At 44.4% G+C, this 27398-nt stretch overlaps 1 protein-coding gene across 3 annotated transcripts in view; it reads left to right on the top strand.

Moving 5' to 3' along the window:
- The window catches only part of INTS7 (integrator complex subunit 7), a 673605-nt gene extending 648777 nt beyond the window's left edge, over window positions 1-24828 (top strand). For all 3 annotated transcript variants that reach the window (XM_069608525.1, XM_069608526.1, XM_069608527.1), the window contains one exon: window positions 24465-24828. In XM_069608525.1, coding sequence (XP_069464626.1) covers window positions 24465-24743 — 279 coding nt within the window. In that variant the 3' untranslated portion in view covers window positions 24744-24828. The remainder of the gene's footprint in view (window positions 1-24464) is intronic.
- The last annotated feature ends 2570 nt before the right edge of the window (window positions 24829-27398 follow it).

Genomic DNA, 27398 nt, shown 5'->3' with positions numbered 1-27398 from the left:
GCACAGCAATTTTATCCTCGTCAGTTAATAAGGCCCCAGATCGGGACGGTTTACCTGCAAATGTAGTTTGTTTTTTTACACAACTTTTAAAGAGGCGTTGAACTTGGTGTTGGTGTCTCTATTCAACTCATTTGGGAAAGCTGGGCGAATTATCCCGACTATGGAGGAGGCAATAGTGGTGCTGCTTCCTAAACCTAACAAGGACAGCACGCAATGCAGGTCATATCGTCCCATTGCGCTTATTAATTTAGATGCAAAATTATATACTAAGAGACTGGCAACTAGATTGGAAAAGCTACTTCCCAAATTGATCGCCTTGATCAGGATTCATTAAACATAGGCAGACGTTTGACAATATGTGGCGAGCTTGCCACTTAATAGAGAAAGTTACCAAAACCAAGCTCTGGCGATGATACTTGCCTTAGATGCCAAAGAGGCGTTTGACCGCATAGCATGGCCCTTCCTATTCCACACATTGGAGGCCATGGTCTAAAATTGTTATTGAGGGTTCAGGCCAACTATCGGACACCTACTCTACGGTTAGTAACGTCCACAATTTCCAAGGGATAAAAAGGTCTCCCATGGCACTAAACAGGGTTGCATGCTCTTGCCTGCGATCCATTTGGAGCAGCTGCTAACACGCATAAGATCGACGCAAGCTATCGGGGGGAATCAATTTTGGAAGGGCGAAGAGCATAAAGTGATGGTCTTCGCGGATGATGATTTCTGACCTGGATACAACACTGCCAGTGATTTCTAGGGAGTTCAGGGAGTTTGGCTCCATTGCAGACCTCAAAATGAATGCCCATAAGTCAGAACTGTTAAATTTGTTCATGCCGGAAACTCAGACCAACGGCATGTGGGAGTTGATCCCTTATGTTTGGACAGACAAGAGTATTAGATACCTGGGGGTACATATCACTAACTCCCTGGACTGCCTATATCATGCCAATTATTCTCCTTCACTAGGGAAGATGAAGCAGTTGCTGACCGAGCGGGGGGTCATTGTCCATATCATGACTGGGGAAGATTAATGTCCTCAAAATGGTTATTCTCTCCAAGATTCTGTATTATTTTCAGTCCCTTCCAAAATCCGTCCCGCAGAAATTCTTCAGGACCCTTCAAAAACAGATTGGGGCATTAATTTGGAATCATAACAAAACGAGGGTAACTATGAAAATACTAATGTCAACCAAACATAACAGGATTGGGGGTGCCTAACCTGCTCCTCTACTATGTAGTGGCCCAGGTTAGAGTGATTCTGGAGTGGTAAACGGGAAACCAAAATAAGAAATGTCGGCGGGTGGATGAGGCAGTGGTGTAGTACTTCCTCTAAGTAGCCCTTGGAGGAAGTACTCTGGTGCCACAAATCGTACAGACCCAAGAACATGTACTTGCGTAAGATTACAACCTTAGTGAGAGACGTATGGAATTCCCTCATTCATCAGGTGGGTCTTGCAACCTTTCTTTCTTCACTGACACCTTTATTCAAAAATCCCCATTTCAAGCCAGGGGGGCAACATGGGGCCTTTGCACGATAGGGGACAGCGGGCTGCCGTAAACGGAGAGACATGGTGGTGGGCCAGCACATTAGAAATTGTATTCATTGTAACCAACAGTTTGGGCTGGGGGAGGAGGAGAGATTTCGGTACTCGCAGCGGAGACATTGATTAATAGACCTGACGATCAAGAAAGATGTGACTAAGGAGCTCATTGCCTTTGAAAAGTATGTTGCGACTAATTCAGGGGACAAACATAGGATAGCAGTGCTATATAAAATATTCTCCGACAGCCCCATAACATCCAGAATGGTCATATATGAAACAGTGGAGGCCACCCTCTGTTGCTCAATAGAGGGAGAACATTGGACTTAGATATGGATGAGTATATCCAAAGTCACACAGGCGATTCGGATCCGGAAGCTGTGGATCAAGGTAATGGTGCACTGGCATCTTGCCCCCAAGAAATTGCATAGATGCTACCCGGCAGTAACCAACGAACGTTGGCAGGCTTGTGGAGAGACTGGGACATGGGAACACATTCGGTGAACGTGCGCGGGAATACAGCCTTTCTGCGACACGATTAGCATGGCTGTGAAAGGGATCTTTTGATCTCAGATCCACAGGGGCTTTGAAGAGGTTATGCTGGGGATTGGGATTGAAATACTGCTGGGGAAAGCGCAAAGGAACCATACATGATTCTTAGTGTAGCAGCCCTATTACTGGTGGACAGCCCTACAAATAAGGGGGGTATCTGCCACTTTTACTCCCTAGAAATTGGCAAATACTCCCCAGAAATACAAATAGGAAGTAAAAATACTCCCAACAAAAAATAAGAAAGACATGTAGAATCCTGTGCCCCTGCTTTTACCCTCACAACTTCATGAATGTTTGAACTAGTAGTGCACTTGGTACCACAGAAAGAAACTACTATTGTAACTGCCTGATTGGAAGAAGTAAACATGAATCTTTTAAAAAAAGTCCAATATTTAATTTTAAATTTTGCCACAAAATCTACCGCCAATAGGAGAGTCACACATTTTAAATACACAAAACCCCATTGCAAACTTTTAAAACAAATTAAATCATGCACCTGGCACTTTATTAAAACAATCGCTGATACCACATGTGAGGTACATTAGCTCCTGCAGTTTGAACAATAAGTCTAGTTTTCTGGGTAATAATCAAACTGCATCTTTCAAACAACCCAAGGCAAAATGTCTGACAAGTTTGTGATCTGTGCAAACCGCTTTCTCTTTCGATCATTGCATAACTGTATACGAGTGTGGCTCACGTGGGGGGCAGTTATTGTGAGCAAGCCACGGGATCATGGCGAATCGCGCAAGTTGCCGTTGTCTGCTGGCATATACAATCTGGGACAATGACCAAAGGTTTTAAACAAATTGATTTTTTTCAATAAAGGTTTGAATATTTAAATCTTTTTCAGACTCCGGCAGTGAATCCCTGGATCCATTACGGGAGTGCTACTCGTAGAACGGTGAAATGGCACCGAAAGAGTGGATTTATCTTTTAATGTGCATGAATAACTAGGTGAAAAGAAATAAATATTACAATAACATTTCAATTTTTCGGTTAAAACATATTTTTACTTGCTTATAAAATACTCTCATTGGGAATTGGACTTCTGTTTTTACTCCCTAATAATCATTTCAAATAGATTGCAAAGTCTTCGAGGATCAGGCACCGACCTCCTTGAAGCATAAGAAAAGTGAACATGCTACGGTCAAAGACAAGCATGACGCCAAGGCAAAAACCTGCACGCCCTCAAGCTGGGTCATAAAGAGTCTTCAAGCTCTGGGCGAGACGAGAAATCATCAAAGAAAACTTTGAGTCGAGGGCAAAGTCCCTCGAAACGCAAGACAAAAGTCAAGCCGTCAACACCATCAATGCCACCAACATTGACCCCATCAACGCTGATACAAAAAACATTGACGCTGATTGTACATTCTTCGACACCTTTACCTTCAAAATATGAGGGCAATGAAACCTCTGATGATAGCCCTCCATGTGGTCTCCAATTAGATAGCCCAAGTATTCAAAAGAATGCTAATATACCGGAATGCTTTATTTCAGAAGAGACCAGGGTTAGGGAACTACATGACACCCTACAATCAGCTAGTGTGGCAGACAACTCCCCAGAACTAGATTTTGGGAAACCAGACCTGACTGATCATGCAGATGAATCCTACAGGAGCCTAATGACCAGAGTGGTGGAATTCCTAGGATGGAGTAGACCAGCTCCTGCATTAGAACAGGACGACCTGACTGATATATTGGACAAGGGTTTTCAAAATGACCCTATTTTACCATTTCATGTGGCACTGCAAACAGGGGTTGCAGCAAAGTAGGAGGCTCCAGGGTCCAGCCCTGCAATAAACAAACATTTGACCAAAAAATACAGGCCATTCAGTATAGATCCTGACTACCTGACAATAGATCCAACTCCGGAAAGTCAAGTAGTACAGGCAGCTACATCTGCCTCCATGCAAGCGGCATACCCAGCCATACCCATACCCATACCCCTGAATGCTTAGACTCTTGGGCAAAGAAAGTCTTTTCTGCTAGCAGCATGGCTTTACAATCTGCTAATTCCACATGTTCCCTGGCAAAGTTTAAAATAACCCTATGCGACTGCATAGAAATAGCGGCTGATCACATCAATGAGGGTGAGGAAAGAGACTGCTTCATGAACCTGATAAGAGATGGCAAAGAGGCCATGTGTGAGTCTCTCCAAGCAGGTCTGGACACTACGTCAGCAGGGCCATGGCAGTAAGCACTGTCATACACAGATTTGTGTGGTTGAGCAAGTCAGGTTTTGCACCTGATGTACAATCCAGACTCCTTAACATGCACTCTGACGGCTCCCATTTAATTGGAAATAAGGCTGATGAAAGCCTTGAAAAGCTGCAGACCTCAAAGGCAGCAGCCAAGTCCTTAAGTGCCACAGTCAGGCAGCCACAGCCTTTTCACCCCAGTGGATAATCTTGGAGGGGTAGGTCTTTTCGCTACTACTCAGTTGGAAGAGCTAGAGGACAGGCTGGTCAAAGAGGACAGAAAAGATTTCCTCGTGGTGGACGAGGGAGAGGTGCAAAGAAGCAGCCTTGTTCCATCAGCCGCTGCTACAGCCTTCTCAAAACCACTCTGAGGTCTTTACTCACGACACCCTGGTGGGAGGCAGACTGTCACAGCATCTGAAAGAATGGCAAGGTATTACTTCGGATGCATGGGCACTGGAAACAGTAGCCCAGGGTTACTGCCTCCCTTTAATATAGAGACTTCCGGATCATCCACTGGGAAATCATTAGCTAAATGTTCCAGATCCATTCCTGTTGCAGGAAATGTTGGCCCTGCTAGAAAGGTACTATAGAACCAGTACCTGTGATGGAGAGGAACAGAGGATGGTATTCTCCCTATGTCCTAATCCCCAAGAAGGATGGATGACTGAGACCTATCCTATACTTGAAATACTTGAACAGGTTCCTCAGGAAGGACAAGTTCAAGATGGTCACACTTTCTCAGATCCTTCAGGCCCTCCAACTTCAGGATTGGATGGTATCATTGGACCTTCAGGATGCTTACTTTCATGTGCCAATCCATCACAAGCACAGGAAGTACCTGAGGTTCTCCATTGGGGGTTCTCATTATCATTTTGAGTTCTGCCATTTGGGCTGACCTCCGCTCCAAGGGGTTTCACCAAGTTAATGACAGTGGTGGCAGGAAGTCTCAGGAGAGGGGGAATTAACGTCTACCCCTACCTGGACGATTGTCGGATCAGGGCACCTTAAACCGAACAGGCCCAGGAACATCTCAGTATCACCTGGCACTCCCTTCATAGACTGGGCTTCTCCCTCAATTACAAGAAGGCCCACATGATACCATCTCAGAGACTCCAGTTAATTGGAGCAGTCCTGGATGCCTCCTTGGGAAAAGCCTGACTACCCGAGGTGAGGGCTCAAGACATTCTGCAGATGGTCACCCAGTTTCAGAACACCCAGCGTCTTCCAGCCTCCAACATTTTGAGGTTGCTTGGCCTCATGGCATCCTGCATTTTTCTGCTGCCGGAGGCTCACCTGATTCCTACTGCATATTAGTTTGTATGCACAAAGACAAACTTTGATCACTACTACATTACTAAAGTTTGTAGGTCTAGTGCATACTGCATCGCCTGCTCAGAGTGTCAACCACCATGCACAAAGACAAGCTTTGTTCACTACTACATTACTACATTTTGTAGGTCTAGTGCTGGAATCGACATTGAGGTCCTTCCCACAACCTAAGATCAGGGTATCGGGACCGCCTTGGACACCTTCAAGCCGAGTGTCATACACGCAGCTGAAATGTTCCCTTCAATGGGCTCTCAGGACACAGTAGTCCCAATTTTCAGGCAGGATGCCAGACCTCCTTCAAATTCCGAGCAAGGTCTCACAGGACTTTCTGTGGCGGGCCTGCGAGGACAACATTGTAAACCTGGAACCTTTTTTGCAACCATGGCCAGAGATAAAAGTAGTGACGGATGCCTCAATCACGGGGTGGGGAGCCCACGCCAAAGATCTTACTTTCAGCAGTCATTGGTCTCCATCGGAGTCCATACTACACATCAACCTTTTGGAGCTGAGGGCAATCAGACCAGCGCTGAAGGCCTTCCTGCCCTCTGTACGGAGAAAGAATGTTCTGATAGTGATGGATAACACAGTGGCCATGTACTACCTCAACAAGAGCGGAGGCGTAGGGTCACTACCACTGTGCAGAGAAGCAATGCATCTCTGGTTCTGGGCAATTCAAGAATTAATCTCTCTTTCTGCAGTTCACCTAGCCACAGAGGAGAACACGGCGGTGGACACTCTGAGCAGGCGAGCACAGTCTCCCACAAGTGGGAACTAGCTCAGAAAGTCCTTCAAGAGTTCTTCACCCTTTGTGGAACCCCTCAAGTAGATCTGTTTGCGACCAGTGTCAAATGGAAGTGCGAAATATTTTGATCCATGGAATTTACTCCAAGAGGAGCTCTAGTGGACGCATTCGTAGTGGACGGGGAGTTTCCACTTCTGTACACGTTTCCTCCAGACCCGTCATTCCTCACATGATCAGGAGGTTGAGAAAGTTTGGGAAATCCATGATCCTAATTGCCCCAGATTGGGCCAGGAGGACATGATACCCGGACCTTCTGGACATGTCCATCTGCCCTCCAATACGTCTTCCACAAAGAGAGGACCTTCTCTCGCAAGAGGAGGGTCGGGTTCTCCATCCAGAGGTCAAGACACTCAGCCTTCGCGCATAGTTTCTGAGAGGCTGAGGTACAAGGATTGAGACCTCCCGGGTGACGTAATGGAGATTTTGCTTGGAGAAGGCCAGCAACAATATCCCTATACCGCTGCCATTGGAACAAGTTCTGCAGCTGGTGTTGAGAAAAGGATATGGACCCTTTTCAATGTGATACACCTACAGTGTTATCTTTTCTACTCCATTTGGCAAGTCTAGGACTCCAGATTGGAACAATCAAGAGTTATCTAGCAGCGCTTTCCATATTCAAGGGCACCTCGGAAGAGGCATCCTATTTATAATACCCTTACTAATTCAATTTCTTAAAGGACTCACAAATGTGGTTCCTCCTACACCATTACAAGTACCAAGTTGGGACCTTAACTTGGTTTTAACATTTTTTAACGTGTGCTCCTTTCAAGCCATTCCATTCCTGCCCTTTAAGGCTGCTAACTTACAAAACCATTTTGTTAGTAGCAATAACAGCAGCCCGCATGGTGAGTGAGTTGTAGGCATTATCCTGTAAACCTCTGTTTACCACTTTTACAAAGGATAAGGTTGTCCTTAAGGTCAAACCCTCTTTTCTACTGAAGATTGTATCAGATTACCATTTAGCACAGAAAATTGTGCTTCCGGCTTTCACTCCTCCACCTCATTCTGGCAAGGAAGAGCCTCTAAGATTTTATATTTTAGGATGGCAAAGTTGCGACAGCACAACCCACTTTTCATTGGATATACAGGACACAAACTAGGTCCGTCAGTCACCAAACGGACCCTATCCAGATGGTTCATACTGGCTATTTCGGAGTACTACATGCTAGCCAGGAAAGACCCTGCAGAAGGGTTAAGGGTTAATTCCACTAGGGGCATGGCAACTTCCTCTCCCTTCCGAGGGGAGTTCCGAAAAAGGACATCTTCGAGGCAGCTATCTGATCCACCTTCCGCCCGTTCACAAAACATTACTGTTTGGAAACTTCTAACAATGAAGGAAGATTTGGGAAGGCAGTACTATGCTCCATTCTGTACAAACAATAACTCTCAATTCTAACTCCCTGCTCTAAAAGAACCTTATACTGCTTTTGGAGTCTGTCATAGATGAGGAATACTTGGGAAGACACAATCCATTCGAAGAACAAGTTACTTACCCCTAGTAACGTTCTTCCAACTGGATGTTTCTCCCACGTATTCCTCATCGCCCTCCCAACCTACCCCACTATAGAATTTCTGAGCTTTGGACCTTGCGCTTTTTTAAGGTCTGATAGTTTAAAGGCACTTATCAAGGCTGTCAATTCTGCATATGGTGGCGAAAAAACAGAACTGAAGCCAAAGGGCGCTGCGCGTGGTATATGTGCTCGACAATGATGTCAGCCGAAATAGAAGCCCTCGAGGGACATCGAGTCGACCATCTTGACACACAGCGCCGGATGCAGAGAGAATTCCTTTTCCGAAACAGCTAAAGCTGGAAATGAATATATCACAGATAAGGAATACGTGGGAGGAACCGGGGTATCTTGTTCTTTACTCCCAACTTTGAAAAATAGGGAGGATAGCTCATGGCAACGCGCTCGCCTGGGAAGCAAGATGACACGGGGAAACACAGGTTTGATCCCCGGGTCCGCGCTTAGAAACCTCTGGGTATTAAGCACGTTATAAATAACCAATTACAATTTACAAATACAAAATACTTGCAGTTCCAAATCTTATCTGGAGCACTGCTGGTGGCACAAAAATGGAAAAGGAGAGTTGCCCCGACAGAACGTGAGTGGATTACCAAGATCTGGAACTTTGTGGGATTGGAATGGGTGACTTAATCAATTCAGCAATGTCGCCAAAAGAGGAAGGTGGACTGGGACCTAGTTCTGTCGTTCCTCCGTATTGACTCTCGGGCAACCATGTGTCCACAGAGACCATGTGTGGTGGGACTGGTTTGAAATTGTTATTCTTCTGAAATGGGAAGAGCCGGCAAGTTGTCCACTTGTTTACTGTTATTTAGGGGGAGGAGTTATGGGGAATGGGATGGAGAGGGGGGGTATTTATTCATTGAAAATGCCAGTAAAATGCATGTTTCATTAAAAAAAACTGATAGTGTCATTCAGTTAACTGTATGTCCAAGATTAGGTCATTTAATTTGTTTAAAATGGAGGACTCATATTTTAAAGGCATGATCCGGTAAAAACTTTTATTGTCCCTACGGGTCGGCCATGTTTTTTTAAGCCTAAGTGGCTCGATTTTAGAAAAATTTCCTATGGACCTTACCCGAGTTTTCGTCCATTAAACGCACGTGAAAACAGGCACCTGGGCGCTGCCATTTTGTGATAATCCTATAATTTCCCCCATCGCCCTGGCTGACCTGCTTTTGCGGCACTAAATCAAATCGCCTGCCCCTGAGCCTGACATTATCAAAACATTCATATTCCTCGCCTCTCTCCGTGACGTTACTGTGCTGCGTAGGCAAACGCGACCAGTCGTCTTCTGCTCGACTCCACACAGAACCCGGAAACCAACACAGATCAACTCACAACACAGCGCGCCACAATCCGGAATATGAAACTGTACTTTAAAATGAAACAGCAACACAGTAAATTTGGTAAAGTACATTTATTTGACATTAAATGTTTAGAGAATATTCAGCAATTGCCATATGAACTCCGAAAGCCATTTATTTTCTTTTATCTGTATCCGCAATAACTGTTCCGTTTCATCTTGAGTCACGCGCTGTTCCTTTATGGTACACAGGGTGTTCATTTTCGTAAAAAGAATCACTTTGGAAGCACGGTGAACCGCAAGGCTGTTCCATCAACTAGGCACTAGTCCAGCGTAAAGGTTGATATGTTGCTTCTAGCCACTAGTACAGCGTAAGGGCATGTGGGCCCTTGGCGATCGTCCCATAATATGGTGATCGTGCTCCAGTTGTTGACACGAAGCTGCAGGTGTCTGCTGAAGAATCCATCCGCCGGTGTCTCAAACAGATGGCACTGGCAGAATGGGATCAAATACCTGTTATGAAAACAAAAAAATTATAATTAGTCTCGCTAGCCGAACTTCATTAATATTACTCATTTTATTTATTACGGCCGATCAGAAACTATTTGCTTGCAAGGATAGTTCAATGCAGTATGTTCGTCTCTAAAATCAATGTGAAAAGTAACAAGATAAATCGAGGCCAACACACAATGAGAAACGACTGTTTGTCTACATGGCTGTGTAATGATATGATATATGATATGGCATGTGTAACGCGCCTATACACAAGTGTTTCAAGGCGCAACGAGGCAGGGGGGAACAAGGGGAGACAGACAACGATACTACTAGGCCAGGTGTCATTCAGATCGCGCAAGGGGAAGGGGAGAGGGGGGCAAAAGTGCTGTACATGGTTAGTAGAATACAAGATAAATAATAGGGCCAGCTGGTGGCAAGTGCAAGGTAAGTACCGGGAGAAGGGGCTGAAGGATACAGACACAGTCCCGTAATGCAGGTAGGCAGTGCAGGGAAGAGTGGCTGAACGAGATATTTGAGACCTGTGGACCTGCATGCCCATGTGCCCACTACGAACACGTTTCCCTTTCTTTTCCTAGCTCTTCATTCATTCATTTATTCATGCATCCATTCATTAATTCTTCATTCCGGTATAAAAGCGTCTAAAGATTTACTCACATTATATTTGAAATTTCCATTGTGTCTCTGCATAATGCAGTCTGTAAATCCGACTGTGCTCTTGACAACGATTTTTCGTATACTCAACTAGTTTCTGAATTTTCTGCCTTATCGTCTCTTACGTTATTGCACACCCCCTTCAAATGAAGTTCTTTCGGCATGGTCCCTGTCTCAAGGTAAAAAAACAATACAACCTTATACTTCCAGTGCGACTTGTGGGCCTCTTCTGGCCGCGAGCTGAAAATCAAAGCCGCTGTCCTTCGCATTCTTTATTTGCAACATCCCGTAGTAAAGGCATCTGTGAGAACTTGAAGTTTTGAATCCATCTATGTAGTGCGCCTCAATGTGAAAATGCGAACTGGCTTCTCTCCCAAATGCCACGGCCCGCTTGGCGCGTTCTAAGGCCCCCAATTATGTCCCCGTTGTCTGCGAGCTTTGCAGCCCCAAAGAATCATAACTATGGAGACATTTAATTTTTGGATGAAGGTCAGGGAAAGTATAAAGTACCAGAGGAGTTCAGTTAAAAGTGAGATTTATTGTTTGTTTGTTTTATTGTTTGCAATACGCAAGCCTCCCCTCCAATAACAGTGCACAACAGTGCGCAGCATTTACATTTACATGAGATGAGACATGAGAAAAATATATACATACACATATATGAGGTGAATAGAGAGAGAATTCAAAGATGACACCCAGCAATTTCGCCACCCATGATGGTGAAGGTAGGGGTTAGGGTTCCAGGTTTGTTTGTTTGTTTGTTTGTTTGTTTGTTTGTTTGTTTGTTTGTTTGTTTGTTTGTTTGTTTGTTTGTTTGTTTATTTGGTATAGCGCAAAAACCAAACCCGCAAGGGTAACTGGGTGCAGGCAGCACAAGGATACTTGAGAACTTGGTTACAAGACAAAAAACGGTTATACAGATAAGATGAACGCATATACAGGCAGTACAGAAATACAGAAATGCAGATAGAGCAGGTTGTCTAGAAACCAGTAATCTAGTTATACTCATCCGCAGTCTCTAGAATAAGTGGCGGTAAGGTGGTCAGGCTAAGTGTCGATGGAACTAATCCAGGTGAGGACTTTCCGCCTGAAGCTAGTGCAGGGTTGTTCCATTCTGAGGTCAAGAGGGAGTCTGTTCCAAGTTTGAGCAGCTATGACCGGGAAGCTGGATCCGCCCGCTGTGCTCTTTTTATATCTGGGCACCACTAATGTGTAGGCATTCGTCATTCTGGTGGGCCGGTTTGAGATTCTCTTGTTGACTCTGTTTACCAGGTAGGGGGGCGCTATGTTGTTAAGGCATTTAGAGGTAAGGGATAAGGTTTTAAGCGCAATCCCGTCTTTGATTTTTAGCCAATGGATATTCTTCCTAGCGGTGGAGATATGAACTCTGTTAGGAATGTTTAAGGCTACTCTGATAGCGTTATTTTGGAGCGTCTGGAGTTTGTCATGGATGTATTTGTTAGAACCAGCATATAGGGCATTACAGTAATCCAGCTTGGATATGATAAGTGCGTTCGCTAGAGTAATGCAACTAGTTTCCTTTAGGAATGGTCTGCATGCTCGGATCAGTTTGCAGGTGTATGCAGTGGAGGATGCTAGTGAGTTGGTTTGTTTCTTGAAGGTGAGCGCTGAGTCAAGATAGACCCCGAGAGTTTTAACTGCAGGCATCACTTTAATGACATTATTGTCTATGTTAAATGAAGCATAATTAGGGTCCAATTTTTTGATGGCCAACTCTGAGCCGAGGATCAGTAACTCAGTTTTGTCGTCGTTCAGGCAGAGGCCGTGAGATGCCATCCATGCCTGAATGAGGAGATATATCTTATTCACTAAGGCTGTGTCCGCCAAGAAGTTGCCCGAAAGGGGGATAAGGATCTGTGTGTCATCTGCGTAATTAGTGTAGATGACACCCAGTCTGTCCAACTTGTCGAACAAAGGCTTAGTGAAGATGTTGTACATCGTTGGAGATACACATGATCCTTGGGGGACACCACATGAAACTTGTGTGGGATCAGCAGCTGCTAGGGGGGAGAATACTCTCATTGTCCGGTTTGCCAGGAAGGATTGTACCCAGGTTATGGCATCACTTGAAAAATGAGCGGCAGAACTGAGGTGATTGCATAAAACTGCGTGATCTACCAAGTCGAAGGCCGCAGAAAGGTCAAGGAGGAGTAGCATAGCTGATTTGCCATTGTCCTTCAACTCGTCAATTTGGGTCTTGAGGTCAATCAGGGCTGTCTCGGTTCCATGAAGGGGACGGAATCCTGATTGCCGAGAGCCTAGTAAATTGTTAGCTTCTAAGTAATCCTGAATTTGCAGATACGCTACTCTGTCGATGATTTTGAGCAAGAATGGGACGGTGGTGATGGGTCTGTAGTTTGTCGGTATAGCAGGGTCAAGTGTTTGTTTTTTTAGGAGGGGGAGCACCCAGGATTGTTTTAGGTTATTAGGCACTATGTTTGACTTAAAGGATGCATTAATGAGTTTAGAGATGAAGGGGGCTAGATCTCTAGCTGCATCTTTTATGATTTGGGGAGGGCAGTTATCTCCTTTGCAGTTGGATGGTTTTAGAGATAGTATGATTTTTTCTGTCTCTAGTATGGTTATTTGTCTGAAGCTGAATGGGTGAGGAATGTTTAGGGGCGGCTCTGATTGAGGTATGGGTTCAGTTTGCAGGAGCAGGGCGGCTTTTTTATTTGCAATTTTGGTTTGGAGCAGACTAATTTTGCCCGCCAGGGCATTTTGTATATTAGTGCACCAGAGTTTATTTTTAGGGATGTTATCAGTCGGGGGTATGGGTGATTCCATTTCCCGAAGGATAGAGAATAGTTCCTTGGTATCTGATTTAGCCTTAGATATTCTGTTGTTAAAGGTATTCCTTTTGGTGGTTATAATTTCCTTTTTATACTGTTTGGCAAATGTGGCTAATTTGATTTTGTTCTCCACCGTGGGTGAGTGTTGCCAAATTGATTGTAACTTTCTTTTTTGGATTCTGAGGTCTTTCAGCTGTGGTGTGAACCAGTTGTTCAAATGACAGAGTTGTTTACTTTTGCGAGTTTTGGTGGGAGCAATCAAATCAAGTGCCTTAATCATCGTGCTGTTGTAAACTTCCACAAGCAGAGTAAGGTCTGTAGTATTGTCTAGATTGTCGAGTGTGGGGAGAAGGTGTGGTAGGAGTACAGGTACACTGTACAGTAACATTTATTTACAAAAAGACAATCGTGTTGCAGTTATTTAAACCGGGATTTGTACCTCACAACCAGCTCCCCTTTGGGTGGACATGGCACAGTTGCAATGTTCGGTGGCAACGCATCACTGCTCTGCACAGAAACGTCCAAAATTCCGTATCTGTGCTTCTCTAACACAGCAACAATAAGGCCTTTCACAAAGTCGAACTGCATTTCATCATAGACTGGTTGGATCACCCATTGCTTCGTTCGTTTTGAAAAGCGCTTATTGTAGCGAGGCATCCTTACTTTACCCCTAGTCCTAGATTGTTCACGTCCGACATTGCTGTTATGGGCCAAGACCGCTAGTAGAGTGCGATGTTTCATGCCCCGATAGCTAAAATGCAAGCGCTTTGGTCTGTACTTGAGGCACATATTGTGGAACACCTCCAAACCTCCTGTGTGACAGAATTCTGTCAGTCCTCTCAAATATTTTGATAGAGTTTTGTCGAAAACAATCTTCTCGATGGCTTTGTGTGTCAGTGAAGATGGAATCAACCACTTCTTCTTCCTTGCCTCTTCTGGGGACAATGGCCCATGTTCACATTGGTTGAAATGTTGGTTTTCTGACCAGCGGTGAACGTTGGTACAGTGGTGCATCAGTGACTGCCATTTTTCAAGTAGTATTACCTTCACAAGTTTTTGAGCTCCACCAAAGATTGTTTGTGATAGACTGGGACCACTGCAAAATACTTTCAAAACCTTTTTTTTCCTGCAGCCGAGATTTTCTTACTGATTGATTTAGCAAGATGCCATACGTCAAATTGATGATTAATATTTGGGAACTGCTCTCTCATTGTCTTGGCAATTGAAACGTGTCTGTCCATGGCTAGGAGTTCGATGTCCATTCCCCTTGATTGTAGATCTTGCACTGATTTTATAAATCCTAGTTTCTCCATGGCCACTGAGGATGTACATTGTGACACCTGCACGACCAACGAACTCACAATTTTCTTACTATCCATGTCCTGAAAGTGGTAGGTGCAGTACTTGGCAGAAAATCCAGGGCTGTCGCACTGTCCATCGCCGGCTAGCCTGAATTGTTTCCCTTCGAATGTACTTGCTAGAGACAATTGTTCAATTTTCCAAGCATCACTAATGGCCGGAAACAGATAATCATGTTGGTATTTGTAGTACTGCGTTTTAGAAATGAAATGGAGTCCCACAAACTGAAAGAAAGCCTCTAACTTTCTAAAACTGGAGCCACTAAAAAGTGATGCAGCTGCACACAGTAGATTGCCTGCTGGCATTTTCCCCAGCATCGGTTGTGCAGACCATGAGAACATATGATTTAATCTACAGGCGGCCTTTATTTTGACGTTACTGCCTTTTATTTGACGAGTCACATTATTCAATGGCTTCCCACATACTTTCCCTCTAACGGAATGCCCACATTTCAGCATACTTATAATATCCATCAAACAACTGTTGAATACAATGTATTTGCTCTCTTTCATTAGATTGTCATCCGGCGTCAGCGTTGTTTCGGCCTGTGAAGTTGTGGAGATTTCTACACATTGGAAAGTAATATCGCTGATATCAAGTTCTGATGCATCTATGGATGCTGCGGCTGGTTCATTCTCTGTCATTTCGACATCTATCACTTCAACATTGATGGGAGAACACAGCAATGTCGACAGGTTTTTGGGTGGCAATTTTTTGGCGGGTGTAGATTGTGTGAATTGATCTTCAATATGCAGTGGTGCGGTCTCACTGTAGCAATGGTCCAATGCAACTTTGCTGAATTCTCCAAACTCAGCAAATTCAGTTTCTGGCCATTGGACAGGAGCATCTCGAGCCTGAACACGCTGCGCCTCAATGAATAGTTCCTCCATAGTGTACATGGTCTGGCAAGCAACATCCCTCATTCGCTTCACTGTCTGTGTATGTATACTTCTGACACCCACGGGTAACTGGAGGAGAGATTGGAAAAGGGATGTTCAGTTTAAACACAAGATAAAGTGTAGTCCAATTGACTGGAAAAAAACATATAATAGTCCCCAGCACAAACATTTTTGAAAAGTTATGAACTGTTTGTGACTAACCTTTTTTTGGTTTCTTTTCTTTGCAACTTTTTTGACTCGACCTTCAACATCTGCACGCTGTAGCTCCGATTAGTTTCCGCATGTCCTCCCTTCCTCTTGCGCTGCAACGACTATATTTTCTGTATCCGCATAGACAGCACAGAATGAGGCTCCATCGACTCCCTGAAACATAGTACTTTCATTACTATGTATCAAAATATTGTATCAAAATATTGTTAGCATAAAACACACGTGAGGACGAACACACAGGTACATCTCAATAGCCAAACACGTTTTAAACATTGTTTGGAACAATCAAACGACAAGTATTCGACCAGTGATGATGTAGTTCGATGGAACTGTCAGTATCCATACATCTGGCTCCGCATGGACTGCCATGAATGGTTGTATTGGAGCGGAGGCATCCGCATCTCCCTGAAACTGTAACGCTCACCTGGTTCCCACGGGGGCGCTGATCTAGTCTGGATTACTGCGGCCTCTTCTAGCGTGATGCGCAGGACCCGGAACACCGATTGGACAGGACCTCCAAATCGTGCTTCCTTGGCCCGTAGGAATATCCTTCTGCAGATGAGAAAGGGGATTAACAGTCTGCAGAATGGTGTGCTAGCTTCCCCCTTCCCCCCTCCGTTCCTCTCTATTCCTCCAAACCCGGTTTAAGCTCACCTTATGGTTTGGAACGTGGAACTCTCCATCCTGCTTCTGGTGCAGGGGCGCGCGTTCGTCCAGTTACTTCACTGGTTTTCAGAATGGCGCTGGCAAAATCCACTTGACTTTCCAGAGCGATGCGTCGTAAGTATGAAAGTTCAAAGTTCAAGTGACGCCCCCTTTATGCTGTCTTTCTCACCTGTGATCTGTCCTTTATTTCAGGTGCAGAATGAAGGCGATGCGTCGAGGGGTTAACCTGCCGAGGTGAGTAGTAATGAGGGCGATCCCTCTAGATGTCCTTATCATTCCTCTGAAATGTCTCTAGTCCTTTCCTCATAGGGGCCGGGGTACGGTACCTGCCAATGGGGCGGCGCCGACCCGAAATGTGGAAGAAAAGCCGGTAAGTATTATGGCTGTTAATCAGGCTTTCCTTCTGTGTCCTTCTGCTCACCTTTTGTTTCTTCCTCTCTCCCCTAGGTGTAGAGATGTGGCGTCCGATGCTGACAGCCGCGATGAAGCCGGGAGATGTCTCGAGGACAGGACAGGTGAGTGAAGCGTGGCGCTGCAGCGAGCAACACGATGCTTTTAAATTGAAGTCTTCCTTCAGGGATGCTGGCGAGAAGATTCCGGATGCAGGTAAGAAGCTTGAAATAATCCTTGGTTTTCACCTTTCTCTTCTCTTCCTTCCTTGCAGGTCTTCCAGGTTCAAGACGGGTGTGGCTGTAGTCCAGGAGCAGACACGGTGACACGATGCAGACACGATGTCCAACATGAGCCTGGCACCAAAGGCACCAGGACTGAGTCCAAAGAGTCCCTATAAGGGGCGCTGGGCTTTTACCCGAGGGCATGATGCCTGCTTCCGGGGGTGCTGGGCCTGGCGCTCCGGGGGTAGGCATCATGACAGAAACACATTACTTGCATTAGTATGGTTTTCAATATTTGCAACATAACACACACTTGGCGTCGACGGCACAGGTACATATAAAGAGATAACCACAAATGATGCATTGTCTAAAACAATAAAGGAAACTCAAAATATGCAGATTTCAACGACTGATTTCACTGATTCCTTTACATCGGCATCTAAATGGGATGTTGTGATTGTAGTGGAAGCTCCGTCGTCTCCCTGAAACACAGCACTTGCGTTAATAGGGAAGAAAGTCTAGCAAATGTATTCACGTTATATGATCACGCATGATGGAGCTGTCAGTATCCATACCTCGTGCTGCTGAAGAATATCTATGGATGTTGCAAATGTAGTGCGCACTTCCGAAAGCTGTTGCGCCGATTCGTATACGCAAGGTCCCGCTTCCACTTCCCCTGGAATCACTTGAGTGTCAAGCTCTGCATCAAGTGCAGGGGTTGACGCTCCATCAACTGCCTGAAACATAGTACTCGCATTAGTAAGGATTACAATATTGAAAACATAACACACACTTGGGGTCGACAGCACTGGTACATATCAATGGCTAACCACGAATGAAACATTGCGTAGAACAATCAAACGACAAGTATTACAGCTCTGATGATGACGCTCGATGGAGCTGTCAGTATCCATACCTCCTGCTGGTGAGGAACATCTAGAAATGTTGTAGATGTGGCGGACGCTTCAGCATCTCCCTGAAAGACAGTACTTGCATTAGTATGGATAACACTAATTATAACTGAAAACAAACACCAGTGGAAGGTAACTAAGGTGTATATCAATTGGAAAGCACTAACCAAACATTCGAAAAAATAGTTACACGATAGAATAAAACTATTACTTGACACGCATAAAACAAGTCTGTAGCGGAGTAGCGTAGCAAGATTACCTGATACGCGCTAGAAGTGGTTGATAACTGCAAGCACGTCAAGGATTTAGAATGTTCTTGCTTCAGATTGAAGGGAGAGTCAAGAAGTTGTAAAGGTAAATTATTGATTGATAATGAAATGCCAATATTAAAAATAGCCATGTAAGGCGACAGAATACTTGAAAAATGCGCAATATAGCGCAGTTCCCTGTTCCCATATATATACATTTCGTTTGTGGGTTATGAAATTGAAAAAGAATTTATTGAAAAATGTCATTCAAAAAGCTATACACTCATATCAATATCGAAAGTATTACAAGGGATACAACACCTAAAATATCAATTAATCAATTATGCTACCTACACACTGCCGCAAGGCCTAAAGCTAAATCCGGACACTTGACTCACCAGAGGCGGAATGTGGACGAATAGAGTGGGAATAGCGTTTGCGAGCAATTTCCGTGTCGTTCGCTGTTTATTCTTCTTTGTTACCCAAGATGTGGCGTACATGTCCGAGGAAAAGTGCAGGCTGCAGATGCGGTATCGATCACCCCTCTTGTCCTGTAAGACTTGTTGAACTCTACTTTCCAGCTCATCCAGTGGATATCCGCAATGTCTGACCCATTCTCTGATTCGATCAACAGTTTTCGGGAACACATGCATTGTAGTGCCTTCAGATTTCGCATGGGTCTTCGAAGGGCAACCGCTAATCGAACAGGCAGGCATTGTTGACAAATCTGAAAAGTAAATATCGACATTATTATACAATATTCATGAATAAAGATTTGATGCAAAACTCTATACTAAATTCTGAACATGTGACTCGTCCTTTGGATGTTCTGTCTTGCACGAGAAGGAAACATGCTTACATTATAGACTGGACCCCCGAAGGATGCAATTCGATGACACTTGACACAGATGAAAATAAATAGATCTATTGATAGCATAGCAATGGAAATTCAAGTCAATAGCAATGAGACCAATGAACATAGCACTATTGGGTACTCTACTCGCAAATAGATAGAAATTTAAAAATCTGCGAAATATGACCAGGATACATGGCCTTACCTTGACCAACAAACAGTTGGATTCAGCAAGCAGAGCAGTATGTTGCGGGAGAATAGGTGGATGGCCACAGGTAGCGCATTGATGGGTGTGCTCGAAGCGGTCACAGAAGTTCACGGATAGCACGACGACGAGCAGATTAGCATAGATCTCAGTGGTTCCCAGGTAGCACGTTCAGGAGTTGACTTGCAAAGCACAAAGATGTTCTCATGAGACATATCGAGTGGTTTTTAAAGTATTAGAAACTGGGGTGTGTTTGTGAATGAATGACGTATGTATGTCGTGGTATTAGGGGGGCGGCCTGCTTGAAGCGGAGGCCTGCATGGCGACATGGTGTCTGAGGAGGCCATGTGACTGATGGCCCCTTGGCGTGGGATACCTTTTCAAGTGTACATGTAGTTTAGCACCTTTGCCTTTCGCGCCCCTGACAGCGCGCATCCACTGGCGCGCACCTCCTTTGATAGAGGGTGGGTGGGATCGAGGGGCCTGGTTCGTGCAGATAAGGCACAGGAAGACTGCCAAATGGTGACACACTTATGTGGATTGCAGGGGGGGCGGCCTGCATCAAGGGGAGGCCTGCATGGAGACACAGTGTCTGAGGAGGCCATGTGACCGATGGCCCCTTGGCGTGGGATACCTTTTCAAGTGTACATGTAGTTTAGCACCTTTGCCTTTCGCGCCCCTGACAGCGCGCATCCACTGGCGCGCACCTCCTTTGATAGAGGGTGGGTGGGATGGAGGGGCCTGGGGCGTGCAGATAAGGCACAGGAAGACTGCTGAAAGGAGACCCCTTGCCCTCTACTGCAGTATATCGTTGCCTATCAATAACAAATGCCACATGCCGGAGATTCTTGTGAGCACAGACCGACACTTCAACCAGTGTATTATAGTGGTCAAGACCCTTGACCTAAGGCCTGTATAATCCAATGTTAATTGATATTATAGATATATGTGTGGCTTTTATAGAGACATAACCTACTGAAAGACTTTGAACAAGTGTTATTTAGTGCATGCATTATCGAGAATATTTTATTTTAGCTTAGATAGATAGCGACCATAACCTTCACCAATTCGGCGCACAGATGTCTGACGTCCATCCTTGTATGGAGGCACACTTGATTCATTTAAAAAATCGAAACAACCGTTGTTAAAATATATGTGGTGTTTTATTTTGTAACTTATTTTCATGACACAAAAATACAAGACTTTAAAGATTATACAGGTCAGGTTGCAGCACAGCGAGAGAAAATCCCCTGTACTGACCGCTGTCACTCGGGAACGTTTCTCTTATGGCACGAACGGCACAGGCGGGTATCACTCTTCGAACGCGGTGTCCAAGCCTCCCGTGGAGCCACCATGTAAAGGAACGATAGGCCACCAGCCTGTACCACCTGTGAAAAGGAATGAAACAAACTGTTTTTAAATGACCAAGATAAGTTTTTCCCCCCCAGTGCCAAGCCCTTTTTGGTGATTTCGGTATTGCAACACTCAATACTTTCTAACATTTTCTCCTTAATTAACCCCTTCAGTGCCAAGGACGAGCTATCTCGTCCTTGACACTGTGGAGGTAATCCCAAGGACGAGATATCTCGTCCTTGGCACTTAAAAGGTTAATAAGCGTTTGTTGTCAATGACAATTCTCGTAACTAATGGCATTCAGCACGGACAAATGCTATCTAGACAATGCACACTATTGAACGACTTTCATGCGTTACTATGAGATGAATATATAATTTTGGATATAGTAGAAGACCATGAAATAGGAGTGGCATGACAAGCAGAGTATACTTACTCGTTACTCGGATTACGAGGACGAACAGTTGCGCAAAGTTCGTGCATAAGCACCCTCATTATTCTCAAAACGGCCCGTGTGAGGCAGGCTGCCCTGAAGTCTGGCAGCTCGTGATGCATTGCGGTCGTGGCTCGCCTTCCGAAATGTAGGCCAGGCATCCCGAGTTTTCTCGGCAGCAGCAGTTCTCGTCCTCGGTTGGCATTAGCTCGCACCGATTGCATGTGCACCAGGTGGAGACGCCGTCCATGCGACTACGCCCAGGCGCTTCATCTGTTGAATCGTCCTCCCAACTGTTGTCCGAATCCCCATCGTTTTCGCGTGCTTCCCTTTCCAGTAGTTCCTCCTCGGTATACTCGGGCTCGTACATGTAGGGCATTATTGTAGCCATTGTGTGGTAAACAAAGTACAATAATTTATAGAGATGGTACAGGTGTTCACACGGGCTACAAGCGGCAAAGGTAGCTGACGAGAGCACAGAATCGGGTCACAGAATACTCAAAGTAACACAGAGAGAGGAATGGAATCGAAAATCTGCTGCTATGTGTTGTGAAACGGTCTGTTTATACTTATTGAGGAAAGAGGCGTCCTGCCATTTCCATGGCGACACGTCATTAGCTGAGGCGCAGCGATTGTTGACACGAGACGTGCTTTGGCGTTGGGAAATGGGCGGTACGCGTCTGCAGATGACAGGCTCAGGGGCGGGGGATTTGATTTAGTGCCGCAAAAGCAGGTCAGCCAGGGCGATGGGGGAAATGATAGGATTATCACAAAATGGCAGCACCCAGGTGCCTGTTTTCGCGTGCGTTTAATGGACGAAAACTCGGGTAAGGTCCATAGGAAATTTTTCTAAAATCGAGCCACTTAGGCTTAAAAAAACTTGGCCGACCCGTAGGGACAATAACATTTTTTACCGGATCATGCCTTTAAGTAGGATCTATGTTGATTATAAGGGCTATGATTCTGATGATGGCTGTTTCTGAATCTGCTTGCCCTAAACAAAGCTAGAGGTATAATTTGTGTGGATCAGGTTTATTATCCACAGTGCTTCCTCTCGCTTCCACTCTTTATCCCTACTTGCCCAGATCCACTGTAACCTTCTGCTCATCCCAATCAAAGCCAGGCCAACTGTGGATCTCTTCAAGGCTTGGCTTAAACTTCTTACTTGCTAAAGACTGAGCTACTCTCAAACTCTCCCTACTTGACCCTACAACTCACTCCAGCAATGCTTGATAATGTAATTGTGTATATGTAATATAGTACTCTTCTTTAGTTTGAAGCACTTACCCACTTAGGTTAATGGTACCTTTGTAAGTCACCTGTTTCCATAAAAGCATGTTTTCTGTGTGTTTTGTCTCTGGTATTTGTCCCACTTTTTACAACCTCAAACTGACTCACCACTTCTTCTCATCGTTGTGCTATTGTACAGGCACCCTTCATGGGAATGTCTCTTGCACCTGTAAATGTATTATTGTATGCCATTTCTGATCGAAATTGGCGTCCCTGTTCTTCAAATAAATGCAAATACATTGCCTCAGAAAAGGTCATCTGTTTGACGTATTAGTTTGTATGCACAAAGACAAACTTTGATCACTACTACATTACTACATTGTGTAGGTCTAGTGCTGGAGTCGACATTGAGGGCCTTCCCACAACCCAAGATCAGGCTATCGGGACCGCCTGGGACACCTTCAAGCCGAGTGTCATACACGCAGCTGAAATGTTTCCGAGGTTGTTGGGCATGATAGCCTTGCGCATTCTACTCGCCCCTCAAGCATGAGGTGACTCCAGTGTGAGCTCAGATTCAACCCTGTTCTCCCCTTTAGAGTGCCCGCCCCTCCCTTGATCTCTCTACCTTTCCCAGCTCCTCTGCTACATCTGTACAATGCTTGTACCCTCCCCATATCCCAGGGTGTGTCCCCTTTCTACAGTGTTCTGTTGCTTCCCAGCTAAGCTTGCACTTTATAAATCCCATACATACATAGGCAGTCTATCTTGATTACAAGTCTAGATAAGCACCGAGGTAGGCCTTCAAATTACACAGTTTACCCAGAGTTTAAGTCTAAAAAGAGTATGCTTAGAGGAGGTAGAATAATGGCAACATTTCAGTCATCAATGAACAAACGTTCTTTCATACTCTATTAAGTAATCCAAGAGGTATTTTCCAAACTCTTGCAACTCACATGTGTAGTTACATATTTCTACCAGTGGAAAACCTTTTAGAAACACCTGTCTTGAAATACCCAATCTTTGTAGCAGGACATCCATGGTTTTGGGGGAGAAATGTTCAAAATATTGGGATGTTTTCTAATTAAAGTCTTTGTAGTAACCCTTTAGCCCAGGTAATTGTCTTTGATGCCTTCTTCAAGTTCCAGTGATTGACTATGCTCATATGAGCACCTGCAAAATGTTTACAGAACTCTGTTTCATCCTTTACATGTACCCGAAATGCACAGCATTGGGTCCCTAAAGTAAATGCTACAGGTCTCATCAGTTTATCTTGTTTTTGCTTAGTTTAAAGAGAGCAATGCGGAATTGCCTCCTTATAAGCGCCTACAGGGGATTCTTATTTCACTGTTGACCTATATAGGCCCATCACTCATTTACTCTGTAGAAATGGCTTGAAACATACCTTTTTCTAGATATATTCTGTACCTCTCAGAGTTCTGTTTTGAAGATAAGGTTGAAAGTGCAACATTGCTGAATTGAACAATATATCTAATGGCCTGCTGACAAATTAATATAATGACAGACATCTTTGCAATATACCACTTAACAACACAAAAGGAAGAAGGGACATAAATTAAGAAGATAGATCTGGGGGTAAGGTATAGTGCTAGGGCTGAATAGCAAAGAGAAGGCAAGCAAAATAGCACAAAAATAAAATTGTATTGATGGAAAGTGGGAGGGTAAGTTTGGGGACAGGGCTCGGTATATGTAGGTGTACAGTGGGGCTCAAATGGGGGGAGGGCCATATGGAGAAGTGGGCGAAGTGTACGTTTTCCCCCATTAAAAGCTAGAAGCAAACAAAAAATTAAGGAAGGAATGGGACACACAAAGCCAGCAAAAATATTCACAATAAAAACAAATGTCATGAAAGTAATTTAGTTAAAAAATGTACAATAAAAGAGCAACCTGTTATGCCATGCTACCATTTTGATCTATCTTTTCTATGTTGTGGTGCAATTTCTAGAAGGCAGTTACCTGACCTGTGTCTAGACACTCTTACATGTGTGTCACTCCTATAAGTGAGTTATAACTCATATCGAAGGAGTCCTCTTAATATCATTCAAACCTCTTCAGGTACATCCTGAGCCTAAAACAGGGAGTCTTATGTTTAGGTGTTTGGGGTCCTTCATCATTGGGATCTAGAGAGCCAGTGTTCATATTGGGTAACTTTTCCTTTGCATAGTTGACCATCATAAGTGCTTGAGTGATGCTGAATTCCCTACTAACCCCAGCTTTATTTTCAGATGCCTATTGATGCCATGACTAATGATATGGAACAAAGAGTCGAGCCGCACAATGATTACTTCAGTACACAGTTTCTGTTGAACGTTTCCGTCTTTGGCACCCACACCATTACGGTGGAGTCCTCGGTCATGGACTCAAATGGAATTGTATGGAAAACGGGACCAAAAACAACAATTTTTGTAAAATCCCTGGAGGATCCCTACTCCCAACAGGTTCGTCTGCAGCAAGTACAGCAGCCATCACAACAGCAGCAAAGAGCCGCCTACTCTCGATTTTAGCAGCACGTACCTGTCCCAATACTCTTTTTTTTGTTTGTAGAATACAAAGAGACATGTATTGATATTAAATTAATTGGAAAAGAAATACTGTACATACTGTTTTTTTAAATGAAATAAACTGCCAGTTGTATTCATTGTTGCCATAATGCTACAGAATTGAACAAAATGTGTGTGTTTGTTCTTAATTGGAACATGAAAGAACATCTAGCCTTATACAAAATATGTTGTGCTCCATGTAGTAAAGTCTATACTAGAATAATTGAATTCATGAATAGACCATGCCTGCCCATTTACTTCATTTTTCATGCACTTAATTTAAGCACAGAATATCCTTTTGCTTACTAGAGATTAATGTGTGTCTGTGGGAAACAATGGTTTGTACATTCAGCTTGCAGTTGGCAGTTCCCTCAACATTGGAAGGAATTGCATCTGTCCCACAGCCGTCGAAGACTAGAATTTCAAATCTTTCTGCTGGTCAAAGTCTCAATAGAGAATCATTGGGCCTGGAGTTCTAAGGTCAAATATTTAATTCCCTGTGGTGGGCTGTCGGAAGCAGCTGAGCGTATCCGGAGTGTGTCCTGTCTCAGTGCGGCTATCACGTTGGTAGGATCATTCCTCTAGTGAGCCTGTGGAGAGCAGTGAGCAGAGAGTAAGCGGGGAGTGACACGGGCCGACTGGGAGGCACGGAATTCATTGGTTTAGTTTGGTCCGATAGCACCATTGGGGGGAGTTGAACTGATCCGCTGCATAGCATGTTCCCAACACAGGTGACACGGTGAAATGGTGATATTAACTACATGACCCTCCAGCAGCAGTACGTTGCAGGTTGCTCGTAATTATATGAGCACGGTAAGCGAGCTGCTGGCTGGTGGTCATTCTGAAATTAGTTTTCTCCTTGATAAGCACTCGGCGGTGTGGGACATATGTAGTTGCAGTTTGGCGAGTGGTGGCGGCTGCGAGTCAGCGGCAAAGAAGTTGACAAGATTTGGTGAGTGGCTTTATCCTCGGTCTGGTGTCAGCCGAACCACTGACCCATAGCACGTCGAATACAGCCTCCTTGGGGCAGCGGTTAATTGGGTGGATTTGACTAACGTGAAGATTTGGGTGGATCTATGTGACTTTAACAAAAACGAAAATAACGAAAACATTAACTGTGAAGCTATTTGGTCGAAAAAATACCGTTTTTTTATTTTTGGGGGGTTCCCACCTCCCTTTGCCCCATTTCCTTATATTAATAACCCCTCCACAATACCCTCCCAACCCGTTTTAACCCCTTACCCACCCCAAATATATATTTAAATAATTTTCGGTATTTTTTCGATCCAATTGTTTATTTGTAATTTTTTATCGTTCTTTTTTTATTCATTAAAATCACTGCATACCGATTTGGTTGTGTGGCTCCTTGTAATTTAAAGGACTTCTAGCATGAAAATAGTCCCGGTGATATTTTGAATTCAACTGACGACTCCGGTGGCATAGGCACAACAATCCCCTATTGAGCCACGTGAGTTGGGAACTTCCAATCACTCATAAACACTCATGAATGGATTTGACTGTGCATTGGCCGGCTTACCGTTCAGTTATCGGCAACAGGCATTATTTTTTTCCCTGTTTGAGTCAACAAGGTACTGAAATACATGTATTATCTACGGAGTGGAAAAATGCGAAGGGTTTACCAAGTCAAACCCTCTTACATAACGGACACAGAAATGTCAGTAATTTGAAGCCTACCACTCAGTCGCCGTACGGAGATTTGAATCAGAGTATTCCTTCTGAGCCCTGTGACAGGATGGGAAAAGGCGATGTATTCCAGGAAGCCTCGGGGGCAGTAACATCTGCAGTTCGCCTGCAACTGGCCATAAAACCAAGAAAATTAAATACTATGATCACATCATTTATTTTTCCAAAAAAGAACCTAAATCTCTGAATGGTATTAATATGGTGCATGCAAAGGGAGGAATGGTATGCTCTGTAAAATCTAACCTGGAATGACCCTGCATTGTCACACATCAGGCAAAGGATGATCGCATCTCATTATGTGATGCCAGCGATCTGGCTGATTTAGTGCACATAATACGCTCTCAGACAGCAGTGAGAAGTTTGTCCAAGGCATGTAGTCTTATTTTTTGGATTCTCCTCCTCCGTTGGATACTTTAAGACGCCCATCCTTATTAACCTCAGGAATGCCCTTTCGTTGGAATTTACCAACAAATGACTAATGGAAATTAACTAGGTTCTCTGCATACTGGTATCTCTGTATGAGGGTCTGGAATCTGAGATCAAGGAAAACTCAGCTGTGCTTGAAGTATTATAATCTAAACTTGATTTTTTTTTTATTTGTTGCGTATTTGTAAGGCGTTTATACATCAAGTAAATTGTGTTTCAAAGCGCCCACAGGGCAACGGGGAAGTAACATGCAGATGAAAGGCAAATATAACAATGAAGAGAGAGAAAGAAGCGGTCCTAGTAGGCCTTGTGAGCATTCAGAACATGCAAGTGCAGAGAGAGATAGGGACGAGGGGGGTGGGGTAAGTGCTAGGAGTTCCACAGAGGGAAGTGCTAGGGAGTACGTTTGCAAGCAGCTGTTAAGTGCCTGGCAGAGATCACATGGTAAGAGTGGTCCACTGCCAATACAATAAGTGCAATCCAGTGAGA

This window comes from Ambystoma mexicanum, chromosome 4q (genome assembly GCF_040938575.1).
Source record: "Ambystoma mexicanum isolate Mex_15411 chromosome 4q, UKY_AmexF1_1, whole genome shotgun sequence".
NCBI classification, from domain to species: domain Eukaryota; kingdom Metazoa; phylum Chordata; class Amphibia; order Caudata; family Ambystomatidae; genus Ambystoma; species Ambystoma mexicanum.
Note: the sequence above shows the minus strand (reverse complement) of the source record. Positions and strands in the feature narration are given on the sequence as shown.